This window comes from Manacus vitellinus, unplaced genomic scaffold, assembly GCF_001715985.3.
Source record: "Manacus vitellinus isolate BGI_N305 unplaced genomic scaffold, ASM171598v3 scaffold_55_pilon, whole genome shotgun sequence".
NCBI classification, from domain to species: Eukaryota; Metazoa; Chordata; class Aves; order Passeriformes; family Pipridae; genus Manacus; species Manacus vitellinus.
Genome location: NW_021940651.1, coordinates 284,513 through 311,614, shown reverse-complemented (window position 1 = coordinate 311,614; position 27,102 = coordinate 284,513). Strand labels below are relative to the sequence as shown.

At 38.7% G+C, this 27,102-nt stretch overlaps 1 protein-coding gene across 9 annotated transcripts in view; it reads right to left on the bottom strand.

Moving 5' to 3' along the window:
• TNS3 (tensin 3) overlaps positions 1–18,486 on the bottom strand; it is a 201,379-nt gene extending 182,893 nt beyond the window's left edge. For 5 of the 9 annotated variants that reach the window (XR_003916164.1, XR_003916163.1, XM_029963192.1 and 2 more), the window contains exons 1-2: positions 7,226–7,358; positions 4,377–4,421 (exon numbers count right to left, since the gene is read on the bottom strand). Coding sequence is in view for 6 of the 9 variants with exons in the window: in XM_029963192.1 (XP_029819052.1) it covers positions 4,377–4,421; positions 7,226–7,300 (120 nt within the window). In the remaining 3 variants the exon portion in view is untranslated. Of the gene's footprint in view, positions 1–4,376; positions 4,422–7,225; positions 7,361–18,321 lie in introns of those variants that run through there. The other 4 variants (XM_029963195.1, XM_029963196.1, XM_029963197.1 and 1 more) reach the window with 2 other exon arrangements.
• Between the last annotated feature and the right edge of the window lie 8,616 nt (positions 18,487–27,102).

The following is a 27,102-nucleotide window of genomic DNA, read 5'->3' as shown; positions in this document are numbered from 1 at the left end:
CACTTTAGGTTCATGCAGATACTGTACACAGCACAGAAGTGCTACCTTTCAAATAGATCTTTCAGATATATCTTCTTCCCCCCACTATCTTCCAGAGAAAGTCAGCATTCAGGCTAGAAATACACAGCAGTAAGGAAGCTCACAGTTGCACAGTTTGTTTATATATATATATATATGTACATATGTGCATTTAGCAGCTGCTATACTAAAGAAGCATGAACACAGAAAGTGCATTTATCAGGGAAGTCATCAGTCAGATTACATCTTCAAAAATAGGAAATAACAAGCTTTCCAAGTATGCATGAAAACCCCATTAAAGGTATTAAATGGTAACCTCAGTTCAATTTTCTCCTCTCCCCACACATATCCTTACTTAACTACTTTATTTTAACCAAAGCTATCTGTGTGCTTCATAGGAGCTACTAACAAAGACAGTATTAAAGACTGCACGAAGTCTACCTGGACATTGTCCTTAGAAACACTAAGCAAGGAACAGAGTGCAGACCAGCATCTGTAGCCAGAACATCTTCATTCAACACCTATTCTCTCCACACCAAAGTAGGTAGTTCAATTTATTCCTCTAGGCCAGAAGCAAAGGTATTCCAAGCACTTGTGTTTCAGTATGGAAACAGCTCTAGTTAAACAAGCAATCCCATACAGATTACCATCTGCACTAAAAATAGTAACTCATATAGAAAACAACACTGTGTTTATGCATGGAATTATGTCTGTATCTATTTCCTCTTTTTACAAATTTATCTTACTTTATGTAGTTAAGACTGTTCCAAACAGTAATCTAAACCAACATATTTTATATAACTTTTAAAAGGCACATTGTTTTGCATTTCATAAAATCTGAGGATTCAAAATTTTTAGCTTACAAAATTTTGTATTCAGTAATGTAAGTAATTTAAGAAGAAAACCTCACGGGGAACATAAAAATCTTTATTGTCCACTTTTAGGTAGAACTTAGTTTCTTTCGTAATATCTAGTTTTACTTTTTGCTGCCATTTTACTGAAGCTTAAACAATTTTTTTCCATCAAGTAATAATCAACCATTTTCAGGAAACAGAACCAAACTAATATTACACAGACTGCTACAAAATTTTTTATAGGATAATATAAGTGCCACTCCAAAAATCAGAAATGTTTACTCAACATTCCTGCTCCAGGATGTAATTTCATTACTTTCATTGGAGAGCAGACAACTTGTGGTTAGCCATTTATTTTGTATTTTTTTCTGGTGTTCCTGTGTGGTCTTGTCAGACGAGTCTTTGAAAACACAAGCTGATGAAAAACACTCTACTTGCAACTGTAGATTTTGCATACCTTCTATTTATTCTCCTTTGAGATTAAAAGATTAGTGGTACTGACCATTTTGAACACATCTCTCAAAGCGTTTCACGTTATAACAGTATATTGAACCAGAAAGTCTCAATCATATTCCCTTATTGCTACTAACCACAGACAATATTAATACAGAGCCGCACTCACCTAAGCCCTAACAGGCAAATCAGAGGAAAGAGAGAGAGTAAAGGCTAGTACTAGGTAGGTTTGTATTTCTACTGAAGAACATGAACCATATACACAAAAAATCCCAAACAAACAAAACCCAGCAAGCAATGGTGTTAAAACTTCCTGGTAAAACTGTTATTCATATTACAACAACACTTTTGTGATGCACAACTATTTTAAAAAATACTGAGAAGGAATAAAGGTTAGCCTGATGGCAGCAGACACACTTATCACTGTGGCAAAGAGCAAAATAAGGCTCCTCTCCTGATTCTCACGCTGCTTCCAGCTCTAACCATTCTTCACATTCTGGTACCTAAATCAGTGCTGTGAAAAGTAGGCTGTTCAGGCTCCAGCAGACATGCCAAGCACAAGATGCACTTACACTTTGACATACAGAAAGAGAAAGCACTTGCCACGTCAGATTCAACCTTTACCTTTGAGAGAGTAAATGTATTAATTTATATGATGTTCCGTACACATATACATTCTGACGTTTAGCCTCCAACTCTAAGAAAAATTTAGCAGCAAAGCATACCGTTTTATGGTAAAAGAATGCATCAATAGCAAGCTAATCACCAAAATTATTACTATTTCTGCAGAACCTCAGATTTTTATACCTAAAAAATTTGAATTAAGTTAACCTTAGCCTTATTATTGTAACCATATTCACAGTCACTTTCATCACAGACTGGAGTGAGGATAACACCCTTGGCCTGCCTGTCCGAGTGGTCTCCACCTTTTCGATTAGCTATTCCATTCAAATATTAACTTCTAGCAGAAATACAAGAAAATAGCCATCTTGAAAAATTACATAAATTTGGGTCACTGACTAGTGCAGGCTGCAAACAACTGGGAGCAGTGTGTGCTCCCACCCAGCCAGGAAAAGATTTGTTTCTGTTTGTACTGGCCTGAGGCTTGGAACTTTAATTTCTCTCTTCTGCCATGTAAATGAACCAGGATAATGTAAACTGGCATAAGCACAAGGATCACATTCAGCTACAAGACCTAAAGCTCTTGTGGAAATGGAAATCAAACACAACAGACATTTATAACGTTATTATACAGTGCCTGCCCTGTAGTTGATTAACTTGGTCACTTACCCAAGGACAAATAATTAAAGAAAAACTATTACATTAAACACAACTGTTACTTAACTGACTTGCTCCTTCCTTTTGGCTCAAAAAAAACTATGCACTTTAAATTTCCAAATAACTATCCTAGTTATTTCCCTGGCACTAAAATCAGAATCTCTTATCGCAAAAAGTAAAGAAAAGCTCACTAAAACATATGCTTAACTCGATTTTCATGATCCTTTCTAAAGGACCAATGAATCCACTTGAAATACTAAATTTAAATTTTCCTTCTAACAACCATGAAGCTCCACAAACCCTTACTCTTCTTATCTCCAATCTCATCAGTATCACTTCATCAGGGTTCTCCAGTTTCCACTCACATCTGTTGCACCAAGGGTACTTTCATATCTTCACAATGGAAAAGTACTCTGTTTTTTCACCCTTCTCTCAGAACAACAGTCTCCTTCAAATTCTTCATGACTTTTACTTTATCATAGCTTAAGACTTCTTTTCTTGCACTTTTAGAGGATTTCATTCATTATCACAGCAGTTACTATTCCTTCTACCCTACAGAAAAAAAAAGAAACCATTCCAAGAACAGATTCTTCAAATAAAGTCATTTCTAGATCACAGCAATTTACAAAAGCAACAGTCCCACGATACACTTGCTAAAAGCTGAAATAATTTAATGGAAATGTAAAACAAAAAACACGTGAGACTAGAGAATCCTTATTACAAAGTCTTAGCTAGTTCTGACATCCAATTGTTCCAGCATCTTCTTCATTATTACAGAGTACATCATGCAATGTATCAATTTTGCTGTTTAAATCAAATAAAACTTTTGACGTATCTTCACTGCTTGGACATGTTTGTTTGCAGGTCTGCTGACAAGGCCGATCAGCAGACTGGTATTTTTATAAGTGTTGGGAAGAGAAAGCACAAACACTGTTTTTTGAAGACTTGAGGTGTGTCTGTGAACATCTATTAATGAAGAGGTAATTTATTAATAAAGAGGTAGTCTTTCAAAAGAAAGCTACCAAGTCTCAGTCTAGTCAAAAGTAGGTATTTATCACTCAACAGATTTCACTCAAAATGCCAGGATGGCCAGAAGTTTTACTCTTTCAGGATCTTCAATCTGGCAAAGTAGGCTCCTTAACAATAGCAAGCCATTTGACAAAACCAAGCAACTAAGAGCAAGCAGCAATACTGCAGCACTGGGAAAACAGCACCTGCAAGCATATAGCTAGCTACTCAAGATTTGTATGTTGAATTTTTGGTATTATTGACTTTCTTTGTATGCAGTTTAGGGCAGAAAAATCTGTAAAAATTTTCAACTGTCACTGTATGTCAATGTAGCCCTTGCCCCTTCCTTTAGAGCAAATGTACAACTTCCAGACAAGAACCCACTTTTCTACAAACACATAAAACCTTATTGACCACAGAATATACACTGTTCTCCCAAGCAAGAGTGTACGTAAGAGAAAGGGAAAAAGAGAGAAAAGAACTGTCTCTTGCTAATGTTCTTTCAGCAAAGATTTATAACCCCTTAATGTTGCCAAACAAACCTACTACCTCCAGCCAAAGAGAGCCTAGTGATTGTATACTTGTTTTATTTATTTTCACTACACACAAGGTTTTAAGGCAGTAAAATTTTTCATAAGCTGAAACCCTCAGCAGTAAAGAAACCACAACGAATGCAGAGATGTGATTACCTTCTTCCAAGTTCAAAACATTACTTCAGAAACATCAGCATATAAAGTAGGTTGAATTGCTGAGGAATGAACATACCTCAGTTTGTCCACCAGCCAACTCTCCAGACAACCTGTTGTCAGCCTGTTTTGAACAAAGGGTTGCTTTAATTAGTGAAATATTACTGACAGGGCAAATTCCAAAAATACTTCACTACAATTAGAAAACCTTTTCCCCTCCATTAAAACAATTTTTAAATAGCACTTAACCCCTACACAGCCACATGGGTAAGCTCTAAGTATATCCATTTCTCCTCTGTACATCAAAAAAATAGTTAAGTGAGCAATAAAAATGTTTACCAAAGCATCTGAAAAAGCTTACTGATATTATTACCAGAGGATTACGGCAACAATTCATTTCAGACCTGTATCAGATCCTGATAGGACTGAAGTTCCTTATGGAGGGCAGAGGGGAGGCCTGTGGCATGGGGCAGGGGGGGAAGCATAAAGGAAAGCAAAATGCCAGACAACTGTTCAAACCAGTTTTCAGTTCAGGTTAAGTTGAATTCACAGCCTATTACTATACTGACTGTAGTTGTCACATTCCCCTAGTTGCAATTAACTTTCCACCTTTTTGCTTTCCAGTTATTCTTTTACCACTTTGAGCAACTTAACAGGCCATGGTTCACCATGTGCCCCCAAGACTTTAACCTGCCCCTGCAAAGTCCTCCATACGGCCACTAGCATATTATGCTTATACATCATAGCAACTTGAACTGTGGAAATCAAAATTTACCACTGATAGAACAGGTAGTAAGACATCAATACCAGTGCATGTATTTTTAAACAAAGAAATACCATTTTGCAACCAAATAAAGGGTGGAGTTAAGTATTTTTTCTTAGAATAAGTGATAAAATCCTTTAAAGTTAAGCCAAACCAAACTCTGCAATTCAGTAACCTGAACTACTGTACTCTATACACTCAACTATGACAAATTAATCTTTTCCATGCAAAACATGCACATATACACAAGCTATTAATTGTATAATACCTACACCACAACATACAGATGCCCTTTTTTTGTTCTTACTGCTTGCATGTGCTGCGAGTACAGACAGATGCCTTCAGACTAAATGAAATGTCTTGTCATAATGACACTTTGCAGAATATTTATTATCTTTCTATTACACTGCCTCTTGGAGGATGGCTGTGTTTAAGTCTCTCTCTGAGACTGAATGTAGTCATATGAGTGTGCTCTGTGAAGAGGAGAAAACCCCTTATAGACTTCTTGGTTTAATTCTCCAAACATCAGGCTCCCTGAACTGAGATTAAGATTTCATTCATGCAACTTGGTGCTCCAGTGAGCTCAGTCTCAGGAAAGCAAGGTCATCTAAGTGAAAATTTCTAAAAGAATCTAACTACCTGGAAGTTTTACACTTACAGGTGTCCAACTCATGTCATCATTTCCAAGCATTACAGCCAACATGAGCTTGTACAGCTCATAATCTACTGAAGTGACTACTTAAATCGTGACCTATGCTAAGAGTTTCTCTTTACCGTTGACTGATCTAAATCTAGAGGCAAATACTTCCACAGAGACAGCAACATACCATCATCCTCCAAGGACCTCCAAAGGTCCTCATATAATAAGTCCCTATATCTAACGCAATTCTCAAAAAAAAATAGTTTTTGCAGGTATTGCACAGTTAATTTTCTTTAATTCACCCAACCCCAACTTTCTTTAGTCATCAGTTTTTTTTCTTCAAGAGACATTTGTTAAGAAAGTAATTCTATTACTAGAAACCACTTCTGGCACCTGCAAAATGGCAGGATTTGCCAATTTTTTGATTTTTTTTTTAATACTTCCATGTCACCCAAGATTTCTCAAACATAAAAAAACACCCCATGTTTTTCTTGGTTTACTCAAATTTAACCTTGAATACACAATCTCCTACTAGCAGAGGCCCAGCCACCAGCAGCTGACAAGAAGTCTCCATGAGTTCAGGAGGATTCAATTGTCCCCAGTTTCTTTTAAAAAGGCCTCTGTGATGTGGGTGAGAAGAGTCCTTATATTGTTTCCTTAGGACCCCAAAGCAGTCAGAATGAGCCAGCAACTACAAAAGTATCAAGACAACTCATCAAACTGAGGACAGACTGCAATTATTCATCCTAAAACGTGGTCTTTGTGAAACACATTTCTGAACAAAATTCTGTGAGATCTTAAAATAACCAAAGAGAGATCTGCAACACAGGAAAAAATTCCACTAAGTAAATACTAGAAGCTTATGCCAGCACTGACTTTTATGTGCTTCTAGTTTCTATCTTAATCAAGAAATAAAATCTTCATTTGTGGCATGATATACCCTCACAGAGATTAAAAGTTTCAAATGACATATATGCACACACAAACCTTTCCAAAGGTTTCCCATCCTAGTCCGGGGTGGGAAAAGAGGTAGGAGATTAATTATCTCTCTAACCTGATGAGTGCTATCTTACCTGCAGGATAAGCACTCGGGCAGAATTCTGAGAAAATACAGTGTGAAGAAAATCTTGATACTTTTGGAAAATCTTGACTTAAAAGAGCAACTTGAGAGGAGGCAGGGCAATACAAGTTCAACAGAAAACAATTTCAATAATCTTTAAGAAGTTTGGTTGAGAAACAGATATTTGATATCACCAAACGCCTGTTTACTTTCAGGTTACTTAAATATATATAATCATATACCTAAATATATGTAATCATTTCTATTCATATTTAAGATGTCTGAAGTTGAAATAAACAAGAACTAATTATGTTCATAAGAGTGAACTATTGTGGATTGACAATAAAGAAAATTTTCTTAAACTCACTGACATTTCTACATAGTACCCACATCCTACAGACAACCACAATATTATACACTGAGATGCATGGGAGGCTTTGAGTGATACTGAGCAGTTTTACTTCCCTCATCCTGCAGAATACATGATGTTGTTCTGAATGCAAACTCAGATGGATTAGTGCCAATTTCTTGAAATATCATAGATTAGGAGTTGCGCAGCCTTGCTTCCCGTCTCTTTTTTCTTCCTTCCCATCTGCTTTTTCTTGCATTCCCTCTATCTAGTCTGGAACTCCATCTCAGCAGACAGAGAAATGTCTTCCTGCAGGCAAGAATGAACAATCTCTCTCCAGTTACGGAGTCATGTGTGGGCTATGAGCAATTTTGCAAACATAAAAGGAAGGAGGGAATTTGCTACCCATACATTACAAGCTAAAACAAGCCAACCTGCAGATGGAAAGGATCAAAGCCTCTGTTTAAGTCACCTTAAAATTAATTCCCTCCAGGAATGTTCACCATCTCCCCCCATTCACACTATGTCCCCCCAGTCCCTCCCAGAGCAAAAAGTCAAACTCTTTTAAACTAATATGATACTCCCCAGAATACATGCATCCTTCATTTCTCTTCGAAGGACTATGTTCCTACCTCTTCTCTCTCTATCCCCAGACATGTATAAAGCAGATAGCTGACAGTTTTTTCCCTGTTGTCTATCAAACACAACATTATGCTTCACCAAAACGATTCAATGCAGGTTCAGGTTGGAAATGGCACCTGCATCACAAAAGAGTCATTTTTCATATGTCTGTCCTTTCCCAATGATAAAATAGCAAAAGCAATATTTATCATCTGTAACACAGATTCTTTGAAGCAAATTTGCTTTATAAAAAGGAAAAAGTGAAAAAGTGAGAAGTTAAATATATTGGGAAAGGCAAATACATAGATTAAGAGAGGTAGTTCTTCTAGTATTTCCACAATTTTATTCACATTTGAGCTGCCACTGCTCAAGTGCATTTTACACAATACCTTAGATGTCAAAACCTCCTACATTTTTCTCTTAGGCAAGCTGAAAACTATCATGATTTATAGAAGGCCTGAAAAAAGATTCTTGTTCTGCTAAACTACGGACAAAAAAGCTACTTCTTCCAAAAAAAGTCTAGTTGTTAACATGAATAACCCAGTTTCATTCCTACAGAAGCATCAAAATTCCCATTTTTCACAAAAAGTGTTAAAACAGGATATTAGCTGCTGTGGTTGGTTAGAGCTATAATAATACCAAATCAAACTCTCACCACATCAGGACACAGGCTGGATTAAGGAAGCAGTGGCTCCTGTGAGTTTACAAGCAAACCTATCCTGCTATCACCCATGTTACATCTATCAGCTTCACTATACTGAAGAGTGTGTAATTCAGAAAATCACCACATTTCTTCATTAACTAATTGATCCAGCTACACCTGAAATACTTCATTATATCAGCTATATCACACTGAAGTTGTATTCAATCTTCATCTGAGCACAACACTGTTTCAGAAACTGCAGGAGAACTTCAGTTCTGAATACAGCAAGTCCATTACTTGAACTAAAATTCCCAAATCTATTACCACATACAGCAGTAATGGCCATAGTAAACAGATAGAACTGGTGCCCAATTTGGTGTCATTAAGAAAGTAATGGAGCAAGCTCACCACTCTTGAGAACTATCAAAACATAGTTCATAACTCACAGGAAAACCTTGATTTGCTCTGTATACGTTTCACCTCTCACACCACTTCAAGTATAATGAAGTGAAAAATCATGCCTGCTTGAACATTCCAACTGTTGTGAAATGTTTTTCCTTCTCAGCTCTATGGGTCTTTGGAACACTACAACTAACTACAACAGCATCCACATGCGTAAGCCAAAGCAAGTGAACTGAACTACCCAAAAACATTAATACAGCCAATGCTCCCTCTACACACACTGTAAGAGAAGCATCTTTCTCCCACAGCAGCAACACCCATAGCCCTGCTCTAAGCACCGGATGCACAATTCCACCTAGTTAAGCAACATGAGACATCACCATGCAAATGACACCTGAGAAACTGAAGTTGCTTTGCAAGAGGTAGAAACAACTACTGCATCCCAAAAGACAGAAAATGCATTCAAGAAGGCTAAGTGTCAAACTCCTTCCCTGCATATCATTCTCTCTCCCTGCATATCAGTATCAAGCTATATTACTGATGATTATATCAGCATGAGTCAGATACAGTGAGAACATGTGACAGTAAAGTCTGCTTTGCTTGAATTTCAGTCCTGTGCTCCACACATTAGTCACCACATTCTTTAAAAACAAAATAAAACTCAATCAAAAAATGTATTAAAAGGAAGGAAAGCCTTTACTCACATTTTGTTCCAGCTCAGCCTAACCATGTTTTCTGTATTAAGCAAAATAACTATGTTTTCACAAAATCTCATACCTGCAGAGAAAGTAGTTTCACTGAAAAGCACACAGATAAGGCACTAACCAGTGCAACTGGGTGTTGATATAATGTGTTAATTCATTAGAGGCCTTCCTCTTCACAAATGAGCAAAAGCAATTAGAAAACAATTCTCAAAGATGCTTCCAATTATTCATCAGTTCCTTCAAGCCACATGTGATCTTGCACCACCATTTTGATACTATTATCTTAAACTAGACTATGAATCAAGGTATCGGTCCTGGTTTCCCCCAGAGGTACTGTTCTGTACTTCCTGATTTGAGATATCACAGCTGAACACAGCCACTCTTTCCCAATTAGCCTCCAAATCTTCTTTCTTAGGAAGTGTTATACCATCTCCTGCAGGCCATAATGAAAGCTGGAGTGCCTCATTAAGTAGTCTCTAGCTTTCAGGAAAGGTCAGCTTGTTGACACAATTTATGAGCCTACCTGTACAAAAAAAGGGCTATTATCTTTTCAGAACACAATGAGCATCTGCATTTCAAAATAAAACCGTGAATAATAGCATGTATACAAACAGGAGACAGTCAAAGTGTTTCAGTTGCATAGAAATAAAAAGTTAAAACTGCATTTTTTAAAATTAGTTTTCTTCAAAGTAACTTTGCACAGCAGAGAAAGCAGATATTTAACAAAAGAATACTCCCAGCTTAAGCCAAAAGATTTGGACATGCTACTCTTGCCCTTCCTGTGGAATAGAGTTTTAGCTGCCTTCTGGAATAACTCTTCTAGAGATTAATTTCCTAGACAAAACTACAAATTCCTTGATGCACTTCATCAACTCTAAGAACAAAACCATTGTGCTTCAGCAAAGCAACTCCTTGGAGTAAAGTCCAGTGCTTACCAAGGTGGGGAAAGGGGGAGAAAATATCACAAATTAAGCACATTCCACGAAGCAGAACAGAAATAAAAGCAAAATATTAGACTGAAAATGCAAAATTTTTAAGCTTGAAAAGGCAAGAAGTCTACAGAAGAAAATTAAGTGTCATGCCAGAATTAAACTCATTTCTTTTCCTGCCCCATCATTAAGCATCTTGAAAAACCTAAGTAATTGAATATAGACAGATAAATCTTAACAGTAGATTCAAGCTTACATATTTAAGTATGCTTCTGGACAGAAGGGAGGCAAAGGAGTGGCAGGACAGCACCAAATTATTTCATGTAACCACAGTATATAAGACAGAAGGAAATAAGACAAGTAAAAGAATATTGGCATCCATAAAATACAGCAGAACGTGAAAAGCTCTCCAAATATCACAGAATTGGAATTAATTTCAGCAAGGCCAGTGCTGAATATCTGCTGAAAGGGAAATCTGCAAGGTTACAAAAAGCACAAAAGATGCATAAAACGACTACAGAATTATTGTCAGTTATTTCTTTTCAGTCACAACCTATAAAGAAGGTGTATAAGACTTGCCCATATTTACTTGCTGTATTTCACTTATGGATTGAGGATGCACTTCTAAAATGTGCATGTTTCTGATACTTGAAAAACACAATTTTTCTTTCAACAAGCTGCAATCAAAGTGTAAGAGCAGCTAAGATAGAATAGCAGGGTTTTTTAGACACTTATAACCTTACCGCTCAAAAAAATCCAGTATTTGGGCTAGACAGGAGAAAGCAGAGAGGAATTTTAAGAAACGGGCTAATAATCTCAGTGGTCCAACTGAAATCTACTAATCTAAACATTTATTACTTAAAATCCAATCTACTACTAAAAACATACATCCTCCTCCAGAGTTTGATCTTAAACACCCTAACTTACTGAAACTGCCACTAGAAATGCCAGGTTTCCCAGAACTTGCAGTAATAGGTCATAAATTGTACTTGATTTTTCATCTTCTAAATCAAATCCATCTCAGCTGCAAACAAAAATTATCCTAAAGGCTAAGTGTGGCTGATAGCTGCAAGAGTAAATGAATGACTGCAAAAAAAAAAAGACAGCACTCCTCAGAAAAGACTTAAATTAATTAAATATTTTGTGATCATAAGTCAGTGTTTTCAGAGGTTTTTCAAACTCAAAGTAAATTGACTACATCAACATAATTAATTTAACCATAGACCTAGGCTCTCTCTTATTGACCACTGCAACAGACTACATATTTATGACCTAAGATCAGGTAACAACTCCTTCACCAAAACCAAAGGGAACGGTTTGTTACCAAAATCCAGGCACCTAAAGTTTCTTCATGTACATATTATAAATAAAAAACTGGCACATTACTCATAGCCTGGCAGACGTACAACATCAACAATTTGTTAAAAATTACATTTCAATTGCAAACACTACAGAAAGGCTCAGATCCACTGGGTAAACAAAACCTAACACCTATATTCAGGAAATCAGGTGTTCTCAGAAGTACAAATACACAATGCCCCCAAAGATATTCTTTGGTCTCACAGCTACTACTCCCAGGACACTGACTGCTAGGAAAGTATCCTATAACAAGTCACTATCATCCATCAGTCATTAAAGCTAGACAAAACAAAACCTTGCTTGCACACAAGCTGTATTTCAAAACAAAAGCTTGGATGCACACAAGTTGTATTTCAAAACAAAAGCTTGGATGCACACAAGCTGTGTTTCCATTACTAACACATTTACAACTAGGGGAAAAGTCATACAAGGCTGTGGAACACAGATTATGTCTCCCTCTTCACTGGCTCCATGAAAGGCAGAAAACAAGGATGCCCACCATGTGGTACAGAACCTAACACTGCTAAAGGTAGGGGTTATGAACCACCCCACCTCTGGAAAAAAAACTCTCACGGGAGTAACTCATTAGCTTGCGCTTGGTATCAAACAGCCAGGAATGCTTGTGCTACACCTGGCCAGAGCACATCTCAGTCTCTCCTGGTGCACATCTCAGTCTCTCCTGGTATAACAATTACACCTCATACTAAAGCACTGAAGTAGTAGTAAGGGGAGAGTCTGCATGCACAGCATATAAAGGGGTAAAATCATAGGACCTCTAAGTCAGTACACTCTCTGATGTGGAAGGCTCAGCTTTAAGCTCCTTCTCTCCTTTGCTTCCAGACTGCAGATGAGCACCCCAAACACAGTGCTACGGTATCTGCCTCTTCCTGCCTCTGTGAATACTGGATTATTTACCACAATTCAAACACCAATTTTTCCCCCTTCCCAATGGGTTGCCCTCAATTCCACCCACCCTACTAACTACCAACTTACCCACCTGATCGCATAAAGTCATATCCACTGGCCACCACAACGCAGCTGCTGCCCTGAAATAGGAAAATTTAAACTAGCTGTTTCAGAGAACTTAGCTACTGACACTGCAGCTGCAGAGGACTGGAGAAAGAGTAAGTATATAGTCACTTCTGCCCTTGCAAGAAGCAACAGCAGCAATCTGACACTGACCAGCAGGCTCAAAGGAGATGCAGAACACAGCACACAGCTGTCTGGAACCTCCTTATCACCTACAGAGAAAAGATGGTAAGCCAAATGGAAGTGTCCCTGGGTCACTTTCAACTGCACCAACCTGCTGAATCATTAAAACGGAAATACAGAAACCTGACAGCAAAGAAAAAAAAAGCCTCAAAACACATTGAGATTAATAAGGATGATTTAAGACACAGAAGTGCCCTATTTTGGCAATCATGAAGCCTTGCAAAAACCTGAAGGTTTTGTCTAAGATATTTTCATGCTGAAAGACAGAAGGTGCAACTTGCTTTATTTTTTTTTTATTGGCAGAAAGAGACACTGATAGAGAAAATATTTCAGCAGAGGCCCTGGTATCCAACAAGACAATATTACAGAAATATAAATAGCCCTCGTCAAATTACACACTAGTAGCTTCTTTTTACCTTATCTTCTCAAAAGAATTTTAGCAGTACTAGCTGCAGAAAAAGCAAAAGTACATGAACACCTATGGAAGAAGGAAGCCAACCCATTTTACCTCAACTAAAAAGACAGTTGTAAATACACTTCTTATATTGACAAGTGAGAATAGAGTCTGAGAAATTATATGCAAGGGATAAGAAGGTAGAATGGTATATAGAAAATTTTATATATGGTCTAATGCACATGCTTCCTTGTAATAAAAAAAGATCAAACTCATATCACAGGATTCCATAGTTTCCCCAACTAAAATTATCTCCTTCAAGAAAAACAATAATATAGCATTTTAATTGAAAGGAAAATCATATGTGTGCTAGTTAAAGTCTAAATCACTCTCACTTTTTCAGTCTGCAAGTATACAGCTTTGAACAGAGAAGAAAAAAGATGACCTCTAGTCCACTTTTTTTATTTTATTTATGTGGTTAAGGCTTAAAAGAGATCACCACCAAAGCTTTTGTTTTTTTCAGTAAATTAATGCAAGACTGAAAGCTTAAACTGAACTGAACTCTAGACGTTTTTCCCTGAATACATAAAACCCAATAGAGTGCTTTCTAAACATTACCATTCTTTTTCTCATTCCCCGAAATAGTAAATACATTCCTAAATGGATTAACATCCTTTTACTGTCACCCCCAAAGCTAAGAGAGTGTCTATGTAGCTTAAGGAACTACAAAGAGGTAACGGCATCTTCCCTTCCTCTGTCTCAGGCTGCTTCCTCAGATGGCTTTCAGTGGAGGTACACTGAAAGCAGGCTGCATCAACACATCTGTCCATTAGATTACTGCAGATCAATCTGCCACTTTATGCCTGAAGCAATGCATTCTCTCAATTCTGTTATCACACAAGTATGTACCCACAGGGTAGTTAGATAATAGCACAGTGGGATTGGGGGGGGGGAGAAAAAGAAAGAAGTGAACACCTAGTCCCTGGGAAGCAGGGCGATGTTAATTTCCTATCACTGGAAACACAACAGATCTTGCAGGCTATGAAAATTCTGCCTTAATATATCTTGCACAGAACACTACACCCTTTTCTGGAGCTTAACAAGTCCTGAGTATGCAAGTCTAGTTATATTCTTAAGCTGTGCAAAAAAATAGCAACTTCAGAAGCAGAGTTACATGGTGAAATACATCAATACAGAAGACTACCGAATCAAGAGGGGACAAAGGGTGAGGGGGCACTTTCATGCATCACCATTATCACTGCAGACTCCCTTACACTGACATAAAGAAAAACTTTAGTCTTTCATTTACCAGAAGTAGCTTATGTTTATTTTGCCAGCTCAAGCACTAAAGGATTAATTTTAAAAGCCAAAATTAATGCAATGAAGTACACTCCTGTCAGTGTTTAAGGGTGCTGCAAGGAGCAGGGTAGCAGACTGCTCTATCCCCAGTTGCATAATATCATATTGCAGGCTATTTTTCTGAAATGTAACTTTTATTCATCAAATGGCAGTCCTCACTTTGGGGACATTGGCCTGCCAAAACTTTAATAGCTTTGACATTTCCTGAATGCTTGCTTTCCCATCCCTCACTAAAATAATTTGCTGCTAAACACCACAAATACTTACATATCCCTGTTGTGTAAGAAAAAATTAAGCAGGGACCAAACTGACTTTAAGAGAAGCTATACAGTCACCTGGCTTGTTTCTTGCCTTCCAGCCACAAAGGTACTAAGGCCGGGAGAAACACCAAAAAAACCACAACAAAAAATCCAAAAGCCAGCCCAACCAAAACAAACAAAAAAAACACAACAAAAAACCCCAAAACAAATAAACAAACAAAAAAGGTTGAACCATTATGTCATTCCCTGCCCCCCACTCCTATCACACACATCTTCCTTCATAGCTGAAGAATCTTCGTCAAGAGGGATTTTCCAAGAGAAAGTTCTTCAGCAATAGCTCAGGTGTGTAGTTAATACATAAAGACACTCATAAGGATATGGTCACTTCTGATTACTTTCAGTGCCGCATGTGAGCCCTCTGTATTGAGGTGCAGGAACTAAAGTTAACTTGACCTGCAAAGGTTCTTCTTTTCTAAGCTTCACTTCCTTGGTGCTGGTCAGTCTTAGCCTGTTGATCCACCCCACCGCTAAAAATGTCTGAAATTTCTGCATCAAAAACAAAAGGAACTGCTCTACAGTGTCATTTCACTCAAGCAATACATTTTAATTCTTAAATCATCAACATGAGGTAAACAAATACCTTTACTTAATATCACTTCCACTGCGATCTTCTCAACTTTGCTCAATGAGAATTAGGACTCAGACTACCCATGCAACACTTTAAAAGTTGCATTTAAAGGGCAAAACTGTGGCAAAAAAACAAAGCTGTAAATTTTTGACAAGTTTTGTGAAGCTGATGGATAAGGCACATTCAGCACTTGTTACTATGGTAGGAATTGTACAGTCAGGAGATTATTCCAGCATGCAAATGAATTAATATCTGATTCTTCAACTGGCAGCCAGAAAAACACCACTAGAAAATCTCACTAGGAATAAAACTGAACTCTAAGCCCTAAAATTAAATGCTTAACCAGTCAATAAGTTTCTATATCTTTAGTTACTTTTAAATTAATTTCCTTGCATTGGTTTCCCTTCACTACAGTTGTTTTGCAATTTTAGCCTTGCTTGCTGTTTTGGTTACCATCTCTATTTTTGTTAAAGAGCATATTTAGGAGATACATGGGTAACAATACTAATAAGGTTTTACCCAAATAAGACCCACACATCTCTCAAAAATACCAACTCATTCTCTGTCATTTTGGTCACTTACAGAGAAGGAAACTCAGACACAAAAGAGATGAAGAAACTCTCAATCAGCTTTGTCTAATGAAAAATAAATAGCTGTATTTTTCCAATATTCTGCACTATTATATCACTATCTCATTGATATCTTCCAATCTTCTGCTAGCCATAGAGCTTATCGTCAAAGAGACAGATGAGCCTAAGGGATGGACTCCCATGCCATCTGCAAGCAGCAGAGAAAGAGAGAAAGAAAAAGATCCCTGCTGTGGGTTCTGTGTTCAAGATATAAATATTTTCTGAATGACCAGCAAAAAAGGAGCAGGCCAAAGAAGGTAATGCCAATGGTAATGATATCCCAAAATATCACAGTTGTTCAGTAAAACAACCTGCAGAAAAGTACTTTGGATTAAATCAGAGATTGCAAAAAACACTGATTAAACCACTTGTGGCCACTGTCTTCTCTAAATAATCACATACACATCTATGCTGAAATGGAATGTTTTAATTTAACTCATGGAAAACTCTTGACAATGCAGCACTGATTCATGAGCACCTATACTTCCAACAAATTGACTAAGTAAGCTTTCCAATAAACATTTTTTATTAGAAATAATCAATTTAATTACCACAAACAAAAAGCCAGTTTTGGCTATATAGGATTAAAAATCCACTACTTCAAATACTTCAGAGGTTCTATCTCACAGCTTCAAAGTCATCAAGAATCTCATTACTTTCAGGAAAAATCCTGCTTGGCCTTCTATAAATAAACTTGACTAACTAACTGCAGCAGTTTCTTCTGAAGATCAGCCAGCTTAAGACGTTTGTAATCAGTCATGAAGTTGAGCAGTATACAGAAGTTTCCTATCAAATATGACCTTAAAAAGACCCAGTCTCATTCATACAGCTAGCGCCCTTATAGCTCTCGCCACTGTTTCATTTCATACCTAGTAAAATGTAAACACTGCTATTACAAATGTAATGCCACCAGGCACTCCTCAACACAAAAAAAAATGCTGTTTAACATGTACACAGCATTCCAAAATAAAAAAAAAACAAATTCTACAAAATGCTGTAACTATCACCTAATCCTAGGCTTGGAAATGTGACCCTTGGTTAACGTGCAACTCCTTACCACTCAGGAGACCACCTCGACGTGGAAGATCACAGCTCTAGAGCCTGAGCTATCCAGCTTGCGCTCCTGGCCAGCACCAATGTAGGTTTATGACCTGTACAGTTGTCAAAAGACACACAAAGATCCTGAACCTCGATCCTCAGTAAAGATTATTTATTTAGTAAAGGCACCAGGAAGCAACCAGAGATTTTGACCTTTCTTCATGCAGCTGGCAGTTTTAGCCAGCGATGGCAAAACACTGCCAATAACATAACACTGCCAATAGTTCAGCAGTTTGGCACTGGGAGAGATCTGGGTGGGTACCAAAGACAACTCCATTTATCACACACACGAACAGATGTGCTGCAGTAGTCCGGGCAGCCTCAGCAGGGGCTGTCCGTGGAGCCTCGGCGAGCCTCGGAGCTGGGCGTGAGGGCGGCTTCCCGCTGCCAGACGCACTTAAGTCCCACACCGGGGATCTCCCTGCCTGACAAACCCACGGGTTTAAGTAACTTTCCAGGCGCGTGCCTGACCACTAAGCTGCCCAGCATGGAGAGACCCAGCTTGACTACAAAGATACGAGAGCGCCTTCCGGGCCCCTCGGCCGGAGTCTGCCTGCGGACGGCCTGGCCCTCAAGCCCGGCGCCATCCTGCCCTGCGGCGGCGCTCCGCCACCTTTACCTTCCCGGTAACGCGAATTCGTGAACGCTGTCCCAGCGGACGGCGCTCCCGATTCCTCTTGGAAATATGCCCCAGCCCCCGGCCAGTCCCACCGCTTGCAACTAACTACCCCTCTCCCGCCCTAACGCGCCCCCCGTTGGTCGAGAGTGCAGGCCTCCCGCTCCCGGTGTAGCTGCCCCGAACCGCCACGTCTCTTCTCAGTCCCAAACGCGGAACGGCACTGCGGCCGCCAAGGGGCCTCCCTGCCCTCCCCGCCGCCAGACCTCCTCCGCCCCCCTAGGAACAAAGCCTCGCGCCGCTGCACCGGCCGGGCGCGCTCTCACTCCCATGGCTCCCGACGGCCGACAAAGTTTACCTCGCTTTCCCGGCTCCGCAACAGGGCACAGCGGCTCGGTCGGTGAGGGGATGCAGAAATCCCCCTCCCTCAGCGCGGACACACTTGTTTTTATTTCGTGCGCTTCCTCCCGCCGGGAAAAGCGTCCAGCGCCTCGTTCAAGGCTGGGGAGGAGGCGGGGAAGAGGCGCGTACCACCACTCCCGCCTTGGGGCGGGGGCGCGCGGAGCAGCCGTGCCGTGCCGTGCCCTTCTGCCCTCGCCCTGCGGCGACAACAACACCGGCCCCGTCCTCGGGCTCCCTACCTGGCGCCATCTCCCCGCGGCAGCCTGGCTGCCCCGCTCGGAAGATTGGTCCGCTTGGGAACGGGGCGGGGGGCATCGGGCGAGGAGAGCGCCGCCACCCCTAGGGCCCTGCATAGCTGGGCTTTCCTAGCCGTGCCCCGGCGGCTTTGAGCTTAACTGCAAGGCTGGGAGTTGCAGTCTCTGGGACACGAACACTTACCTCTCTCCAGGACGGCTTGCCATGGCTGCCGGCAGAAGAGTGAGCCCTACAGCCGTGGGCAGCCACGTGCTAAGCGGCCACAGTAACGAGGCCGAAGTTGGCTGGGTGCCGAGAGAGCTGCACCTGCCTAAGTTTCTCAGCACGGCACCAGAGGTGCCAGGATGATCCCCAGAAGCACTGCTTAGACGCTGCCTAAGGCTGTATATTCCCTGTGTTCATGCAAGTACAGTTCTTTACTGCACTGACATTAATGTTATTTACACAGCAAGAATTACCTCTCCCTTCAGGTAAGCTCAAGAAAGGGCAGCTTCAGACCTGGAGTTCTGCAGGATCCACAAGCTAGGCACTGTCCTCTGTACCTGCTGGTTCACAGCTGCTGACTCTTGAATAAGGGAATAACTTACATGGCATAACACAAAGAACAGGGCAGGGAGGAAACAGATGTACTACTGCTCTTTTACTTCACATTTCAGAAAGCAGAAGTTTCACCCAAGTTGCAAGAAATGAGAGTTCACATCCATCCTTTGATGTAGAATTTCATCTCCTTAGGTACCCTGAAACTTAACTGAAACAGGTATAACCTGAGGCCCATTCCTTGCATTAGAATATATAGATACATTTATATATATATATATATAAAATCAAATATTTCCTGAAGCAAAGAGGAACTTCATTTATAGGATTGAGATGGCTAACACCGACCACACTATTAGCTGGCAGCTGAGTCATCACTTGAGAGGTGAATGCATATCACCAGCAACAATGGAAAGGATTTGAACATGGCTCTTATGACATCATATTGATGTGACCTCTTTGTAGCTTGATCCAGGAACAAGCTGACAGAAGTGATAAGCAAGAATAGATACCTTACTCTATTACTCTTAGAGACTAGATTTACAGCCAAGCCCATTCTAGCACTAGGCATTTCCCCCAGACGTATTTAGGCAATACAGTGGATAATATGTGCAATTCTGTTACACTGAGGATGAAGGACCACCAATAGAGATCCCAGAGCCAGGTTTCAAAGTTCAAAGTCTGTTCTTTGCAATGTTTCATATTATGGGAATAGGCAGACAGCTGACCATATGGAAGGCAATGACACCCGAACAAATATATGTTACTGGGAGAGCAATATAATGAACACTATGCAAACAAAAGACACACTAGTTCCCAGATATGCTTAGGGTCTCACTTAGAGAAGACTATATTATATTGCTAGAAAAGCTCTAGCACATTTAGAAGCAGACATAATCAAAATCCTTTATTCATCATCACATTTTAAATCTCTTTCTTTGTGCCAAGGAGAGAAAGAGAACACGTTACAAATCTTTTAGACATGTGCATCTCACTGTTTTCTGAGATACAGTTTTTCTTAGACTTTCTGCTGGATCAATGCCATCTGCATAACCCCACTGTTACAGCTCATATTTAAATAATACCTTATGTGTCCCTAAATTAAGCCAAGAGGCTCTTGGAATGGGACCAAGCTCTTAATCAGCAGTGTACAGATAATCAGCACCTTCAAAGCCTCACAACATTTGATGTTTCTCTTAAAGCCCCATCACACAAATCACCTGAAAAATTCACCAACAAAACAAAAACAGAATTACAGTCACCTTCCAGCTTTCAAGAAAAAGTTTCAAAACTTGACCTCCAAGGAAAAAAGGCAGAAATTATTATATTTTTAAAAATTTAAACTATCATGTGATTTAGCACTCAGACACATGATTTTGAAATGCAATATTTCATATATATGCAGATACCAGCTTAGAGATGCACATATTTTTACACGACACTAGCCAAAGGAAAAAAGTATTTATTTTTGCATAACACCTTGCACAAAACAAAAATGTGAAGGCTCAATGTCAGGAAGTTCAGTATGTAGGGTTAATGCCACAGTGTTAGCTTAGCATAACCACATGTTCTTTACATTTTATATTACGTCTATAATAAATGATAGCTTCTTATATGTTTACATCTGTAATTATCATCTTTATACCCTGAATTCCTACCCTCCTCACTTTTCCTAGGAATGAGGAAAAATAGGAAAGGAGAGAGAAAATCTGTGTCTGTGTTTTAAAGAAGGTTCAGTGTATTTGAATCTGCCTAGATGTGTAGTCAATGACCAAATTAAGCATTCATCTCAGAGACAAACTTGCTTAATCAAGGAATTTGCTATGTGAAGAGCGTTGCTACATTAACCTGCTAATCAAAATAGTCTTGCCTTCTAATTTAATAACACCACAAACACTTTTAAACATTCCAAATAATGGAGTAAGAAGAGTTATAGTAATGACATATCTTTTACACACTGGCGGTCACTGATTTTGCAATGTGCTTTATTCTTACTGTTTTCTACAGAAGCAACGAAGTTTGAATCATGTATCGGGTAAACAAAGTTTTTTAATCAGAATGAAGGGGGATTGCTTTGTCAATCATCACTGTGTTGAAACTAACCATCCACACTTATCAGCAACCAAAAACTTGGAGAGCAAGCTATGCAGAGATCACAACATAGAAAAATGGTTTCAGTCCTATTGCTATTTTGCTTAAATAACACAAACCAAAACAGTATTCTTTCATGTGCATAAAATATATATAGTGATGACATATCCTATATTTATAAACACTCATAAGGCATAGAGATATACATCACATTTGTGTAGAGAGTACTTGACACATACCAAGTTTCCCTTGAGCAAGTCTCCTGAAACTTGGTACACTCTCTCAAACTAGGCCACAATATAAATTTGTAACCTGACTTCAGTGTCAGAGATCACAAAATATTAGCTTTAAGTAGCTCCAAAGAAACTATGTAACATAAACAGTAGCATAAGAATTTACAATGTTTCATAAATGTCTCCCCAGCAGTTCTGTATTCTAGGATGAACAACCACCACATTTTTATTTGCAACAAGAAAAAAGCAGAGTTTTCTAGAAACTGGTTTTATTGCTTCCTTTCATTTTCAACAAAATAAATCCTTATAGCTGCAGTGCTGTACAAGTAATAATCATCTCATTCATGTACTGTTAACAGAACTGATGATTTTTAAGGTCCTTTCCAACCAAAACTATTTTATGATTCTATGAACTGCCCCTGCATATGTCAACTTTGGGCACCAAGTCACAATTTCATACATATTCAAGTTACCACACCAACTGACCATATTTAACCCCATATTCTATGTTCTAGGAATGAACCCACATTAGCTATTTTCCATCACTGAGTTACTAGTACAGATGATACATGGTATCTGTGGTGGTCAAAAAGCTCATGTTAAATCTGCTAACTGATCAAACACACCAGTGGTTGTCTTACAAGTGTGGCAATGAAACATAAATCTACATTAACCTTCTGAAACATTCTATTTGTACAAAATCAAATGATAAATACAAAATCTCTCTAAACTATTAATAACTTCAGTCCATACCGATAGTGTGCTGCAGAAAAATCTAACATTAATCTGACTGTCTTTTGGTACTCTGATTCTTTACGAAAAATGGACAAGAACCTTGCACAGTATTTACAACATTTTCTCCTTGTACTGATTTGCTTATTATGTTCCTAATAAATGATTACATTTTTGCAGGTTATCAGCTTGCAAGGACATGTCTACATTGTCCACTACAAGATAGTACAGGCATGCTGAAAATAACAATTAAAAGGTAGGACTACGTAGTTTTAACGTTGGCTCATTTATATTATGATATAATGAGTGCTGTGTGTCTAATTATTCATGTAATCCAATACTTGATGCCCTGTGATATAACAAAAAATGCCTGGTACTTTAGATTATCCGCTATTCTTCAGTTTCTTAGAACTGTTCTTCTTTTTTATTTTTTTTCCCTTGAAAAAATAAAAAAGCAGTAAGAAGAAACTAGTGAGAAACAATTGCAATTGCCAATTCCAATTGGCAAGTTTAAAAGTAAAATTGTGAAGGCAGTAGAAAAGCCTCTAATGTACTGTATAATTGCTGCTTTGTGTAACATATACTAGCATGACTATAGTCCAGAAAAAACTCCAAGTCCAGAAGGTGCTTTCAACACAAGTCTGGTGGTACTGAGTGAGGGAAATCACGTGTTACTTGATACAGAGAAAACTGATAGGAAAGAGAACTAAATGAAAAGTAAAACAGTTGCTGCTTCTTACTCTTCTCAGAACTCAATCACTTCCTCTCATAGGGCTCAGACAGAAGTTCCACACACAGGGATCAATTGCACAATTCATCAACTCTTGGGAGGCAATGATGAATCAAATGCCACGTGTCATATACTTAGTGTAACATGACTGAAAATTCAGTGCAGAGGATACAAAAGTTGCTGCAATTGGCTACACAGAGTTCAAGAAAACAGAGAACCAAGAGCTGGATGTTGCAACATGCCTTCTCAAATCTCAGTGCATTGCTCCATATGTACTCTAAGCATTGGTGACTGCTTTTTTTTTTTTTTTTTGGTGGCATAGGAGCTTCAAAATAATTTATTTCTCTTCCTCCACCTCCCTTCTTCATACAGTGAAACAGGGCCCAGCTCAGAATAATGTGTAGAGGACTTTTTATTTTTCAGCTAACAGCTCTGAGACAGAATCTGCTGTAGACGCTGTGTGTCTATGTATTAATGTTAGTATCTGTGTACACTAGCTAGTGGAGATGGTAGGATTTCCTTAAACTGAAGAGAAAGCAAGCTTTCTTCAAGACTACGCATAGCCTCCTACCTCCCAGTTATGGTCCAGTAGTGTCAGCTATCAATCGTCAGTAAAGTCATCTCCAATTTAATGAATTTTCCTCAACTTTAATTATAATGTCAGCTGTATAAAAAACATTACAGAGTTGAATGACATGTGAGTTGAGACATGTCTGCCTCCAGGCACCAAATCCTGTTTCAAACTCCTGTATCCTTTCCCCTCCACTCCAATGTTTATAAACAAAAATAATCCTTTTCTCCCTAGTTTGAATCATACGGAGAGACACCAATTTCAAGTTTATGTGAGCTTATGTTGCCCCATGACTTCAGGAGAGTTGCAGTAAGATAACTGTAGCAACATGAATCAGGAAAATACCTCCAGTTAGCTATAATAAGATAGAACAGAGGAACAGTATTACGAGTGAACAAGGGACACAAATAAGTCTGTTGTATCTTCCCAGAATTTACATTCAACTCTGCAAGACAAACCAAAATTATAAGAGTTGAATGAGAAGGAAGAAAAGCTTTAGCATAGCAGCAATTATAAAACACGGGAATCACATCAGCTACTTGGTTCAATAACCAAATCTCAGCATAGTACCCAGTCAAGAAAAATATAGGACAGAAAACAATAAAATTTCTCACTGCAATCTGTTCTAGTGATATGGAATGTTTTAAGAATTTTACTGCATCTTTGGTGCTCATATTTTCTCATTGTACTAAATGAAGACAATAAAAAAAAATCTTACAATTCAGCATTCTTCATAGAAGTTTCTGAAAAGTTGCTTTCTGCCTACCCATTAGATTATGTTACTCTTACACAAGTAGAGACAAAGATGTTATTTACAGTAAGTGACAAGAAGCACTGTCATGAGCTATTTTCTGTGTCCACACAGGCACCTGTGAAAGCCCTTAACTTCTCGTGTAGAGCTTACGGACCCCTAATTGGTGCTGTCCCACACTTTTGGTCCACTTATGCTGACACATCTTCCTAGTACAGACTTACGTTGCACTTACATCCTGGCCTACAGGATCTCTTTGGCCACTACAGCCATCTCACCTATTCTAACAATATGAGCCACACACAGAGAACTACTCTTCTGCCAGGAGGCATCCATCTCCACTGAGGCTTTGACAGCAGTGCTCCATCAGATTAGAAAAAGGGATTTTCCCTAAAAGGACTCCCAGCTGATATGGCAGTGCCATTCCAACCTTACAACTTTATAAAGTAGAGCAAGACAAAATTCTGAGATGAAGACCCTCTTCATCCACAATAATCTTCATTTTAATTCCCTTTCTTTGACATTTGTTTTGTAAGGCTGGAGAGTTCACATTTTCAAGCCTTTATCCAGAGCCAGGAACTTTACTCATAACAAAGAAAACTGAGATTAATGTATTATTTACTTATTTTCAGAACCTGGACTTTATAAATATACCAATTTATTGCAAGACTCACAATAAAATGAACAGTACGGGCAAGCAAATCCACATTCTCAAAGCCACAGGTAGCAGATGTTGCCTAGAACTACAGAAAGTTGCTATGGGCAAGGCATATCTACTTGTTTACCTATGTCAGCAGAATAGCTGATGTATGTCAAATTTACAGACTGACAAATCTTCCTGATCTTGCATTATTCCACAAGCAGCAACTATGGAATAAGCTAGGTACATTGCTTTTCTCTCTTTAGTATGGAGAACAGAACTAAGCCTAAAATAAGGAATGTTACCTCACATTCTTTTTTTTTTTTTGCAATAAGGGAATTTCTCTTTCAAGCTTTGTCAAGTTTATAGCTATTTTGGATCATTCCTATGCCTACTGCAATAGCAGACAAAGGTACAGTGGTAGCCTAACTACATGATTCAGATTTTTGTAATTGCTTTTTCCCTTCTCTTCCAACACTCACTGCAGCAATGCTTAACGCATTTTGTGGAGGAGAGAGGGTCTAGAAAAAGAAACTTGGTGAGCTTCTAATGTTCTTTTTTAAACAGCCCCCATAAAAAGGTACAACAAAATCTCAAACAACTTGAAACACATCAAAAGCTGTATTTCAAGATCTCAGTGTTGTTCACAGAGTCACAGAATATTCTGAGTTGGAAGTGGCCCACTAGGATCCTCTAGTCCAACTCTTAAGTGAATGGCCTGTACAGGGATCAAACCTGCAACCCTGGCATTATTAGCACCAAGCTCTAACCAACGTCATGTTTATAGCTTCACAGAACATCCGAAGCCAAGTTATCAGGCCAAGTTATGATGCGTTCTAGAAGTAAGTTACAATATAAGTAGCAAACGTGTCTTTAAGATATGTTAGCACATTAACAAACTTCAAGAGAACTCTTCCATCACATTCAGCTAACTTACCTGAGTGAACATAACTAACAAAGCATAATTCTTTGGCTCATCAAGAGAGAGCCTCTGTCAGCAACAAGAGAACTGTTGACCTTTAACAGTTTATTCATATTTCTGCCTGGGGATAAATTGTGGGTATGTATTTATATACACACACAGGTACACACTTATAATCCATGTACCATTTAACCAAATTACACAAAAGATATTCCCCAAGGGAAATAAGATAAAAACACAACATTTATTGTTTGCAAATGTGGCCACAGAAACCTCAAGCATGCACATCATGCAGCCTTAACTCTTGTGCCCTGAGGAATTCTACTAAGTACTGCTTCGTAATTTATAGGTATAGAAGTGGAGGGGAGATCTCATGTTTGACATTTGGTAATGATATATCTGAACCTAAACTCAAGTAAAGAAAGGGAATGCCCTTGTTCAAAGGAAGGCTATTTTGTTTTCCTTGATTTAGATCCCAGGGCCAAGTTTAATCAACAGTGCAAGTACCCTACTACTATTCTGTTCAGGTACTTCCAACATGAAGTACCTGAGCAGAGATTACTGAATAGAGACTCAGCCAATTCAACCTCATCTGTACACTTTGATGAAATAGATAAAATGCCAAAATTGCTAAGTAAGCAGCATTTCAGTTTGGGTTTTCAATAATCACTCAAACCAGACAACTGTTCAGCAAGAGCTGTGTTAAGGTCAGAGCTTACTTTGCATAGATAACAAAACAGTACTGATGAGATAACATCATTTGCTTACAACTAATCCCTAGTGCATTAGAAGGGGAAGTATGTGTGGGTAATAGTTTATCACAATACCAGTGACTTTAGGTATAATTAAATCCATGTATTCATTCTTATATCCAAAGCATCTTGCCATTTTTAGTGAGTTATCACTGAAGTGATATACAGGGAGGCTGGCTGCATTTAAAGTATATATAACAATTTCTCCTAGCATATTAAGTCATGCCCAGGTTTTATAAGACCCATCCTGTCAGCCACTCCCTTCTCCATACTAAAAGTGAGAGGAACTTCTCTACAAATTCATTTTACCATTACAATACTTCCAAAAATTTTGGAGATAGGAATTTTTGTCCTTTTTCAGAACAACCCTGACAGAGAAATCAGGGAATCATGTAAATAACTATTTTGGAACAACTGAATAATTGATGAATTTTGAAAAGTGAAAGGTTTGAAATTAAGGTTTACCCAAGAGCAACTCTTTCATTTCTAGTAGAATTCCCTGTTATATATTTTGCCCTTTCCA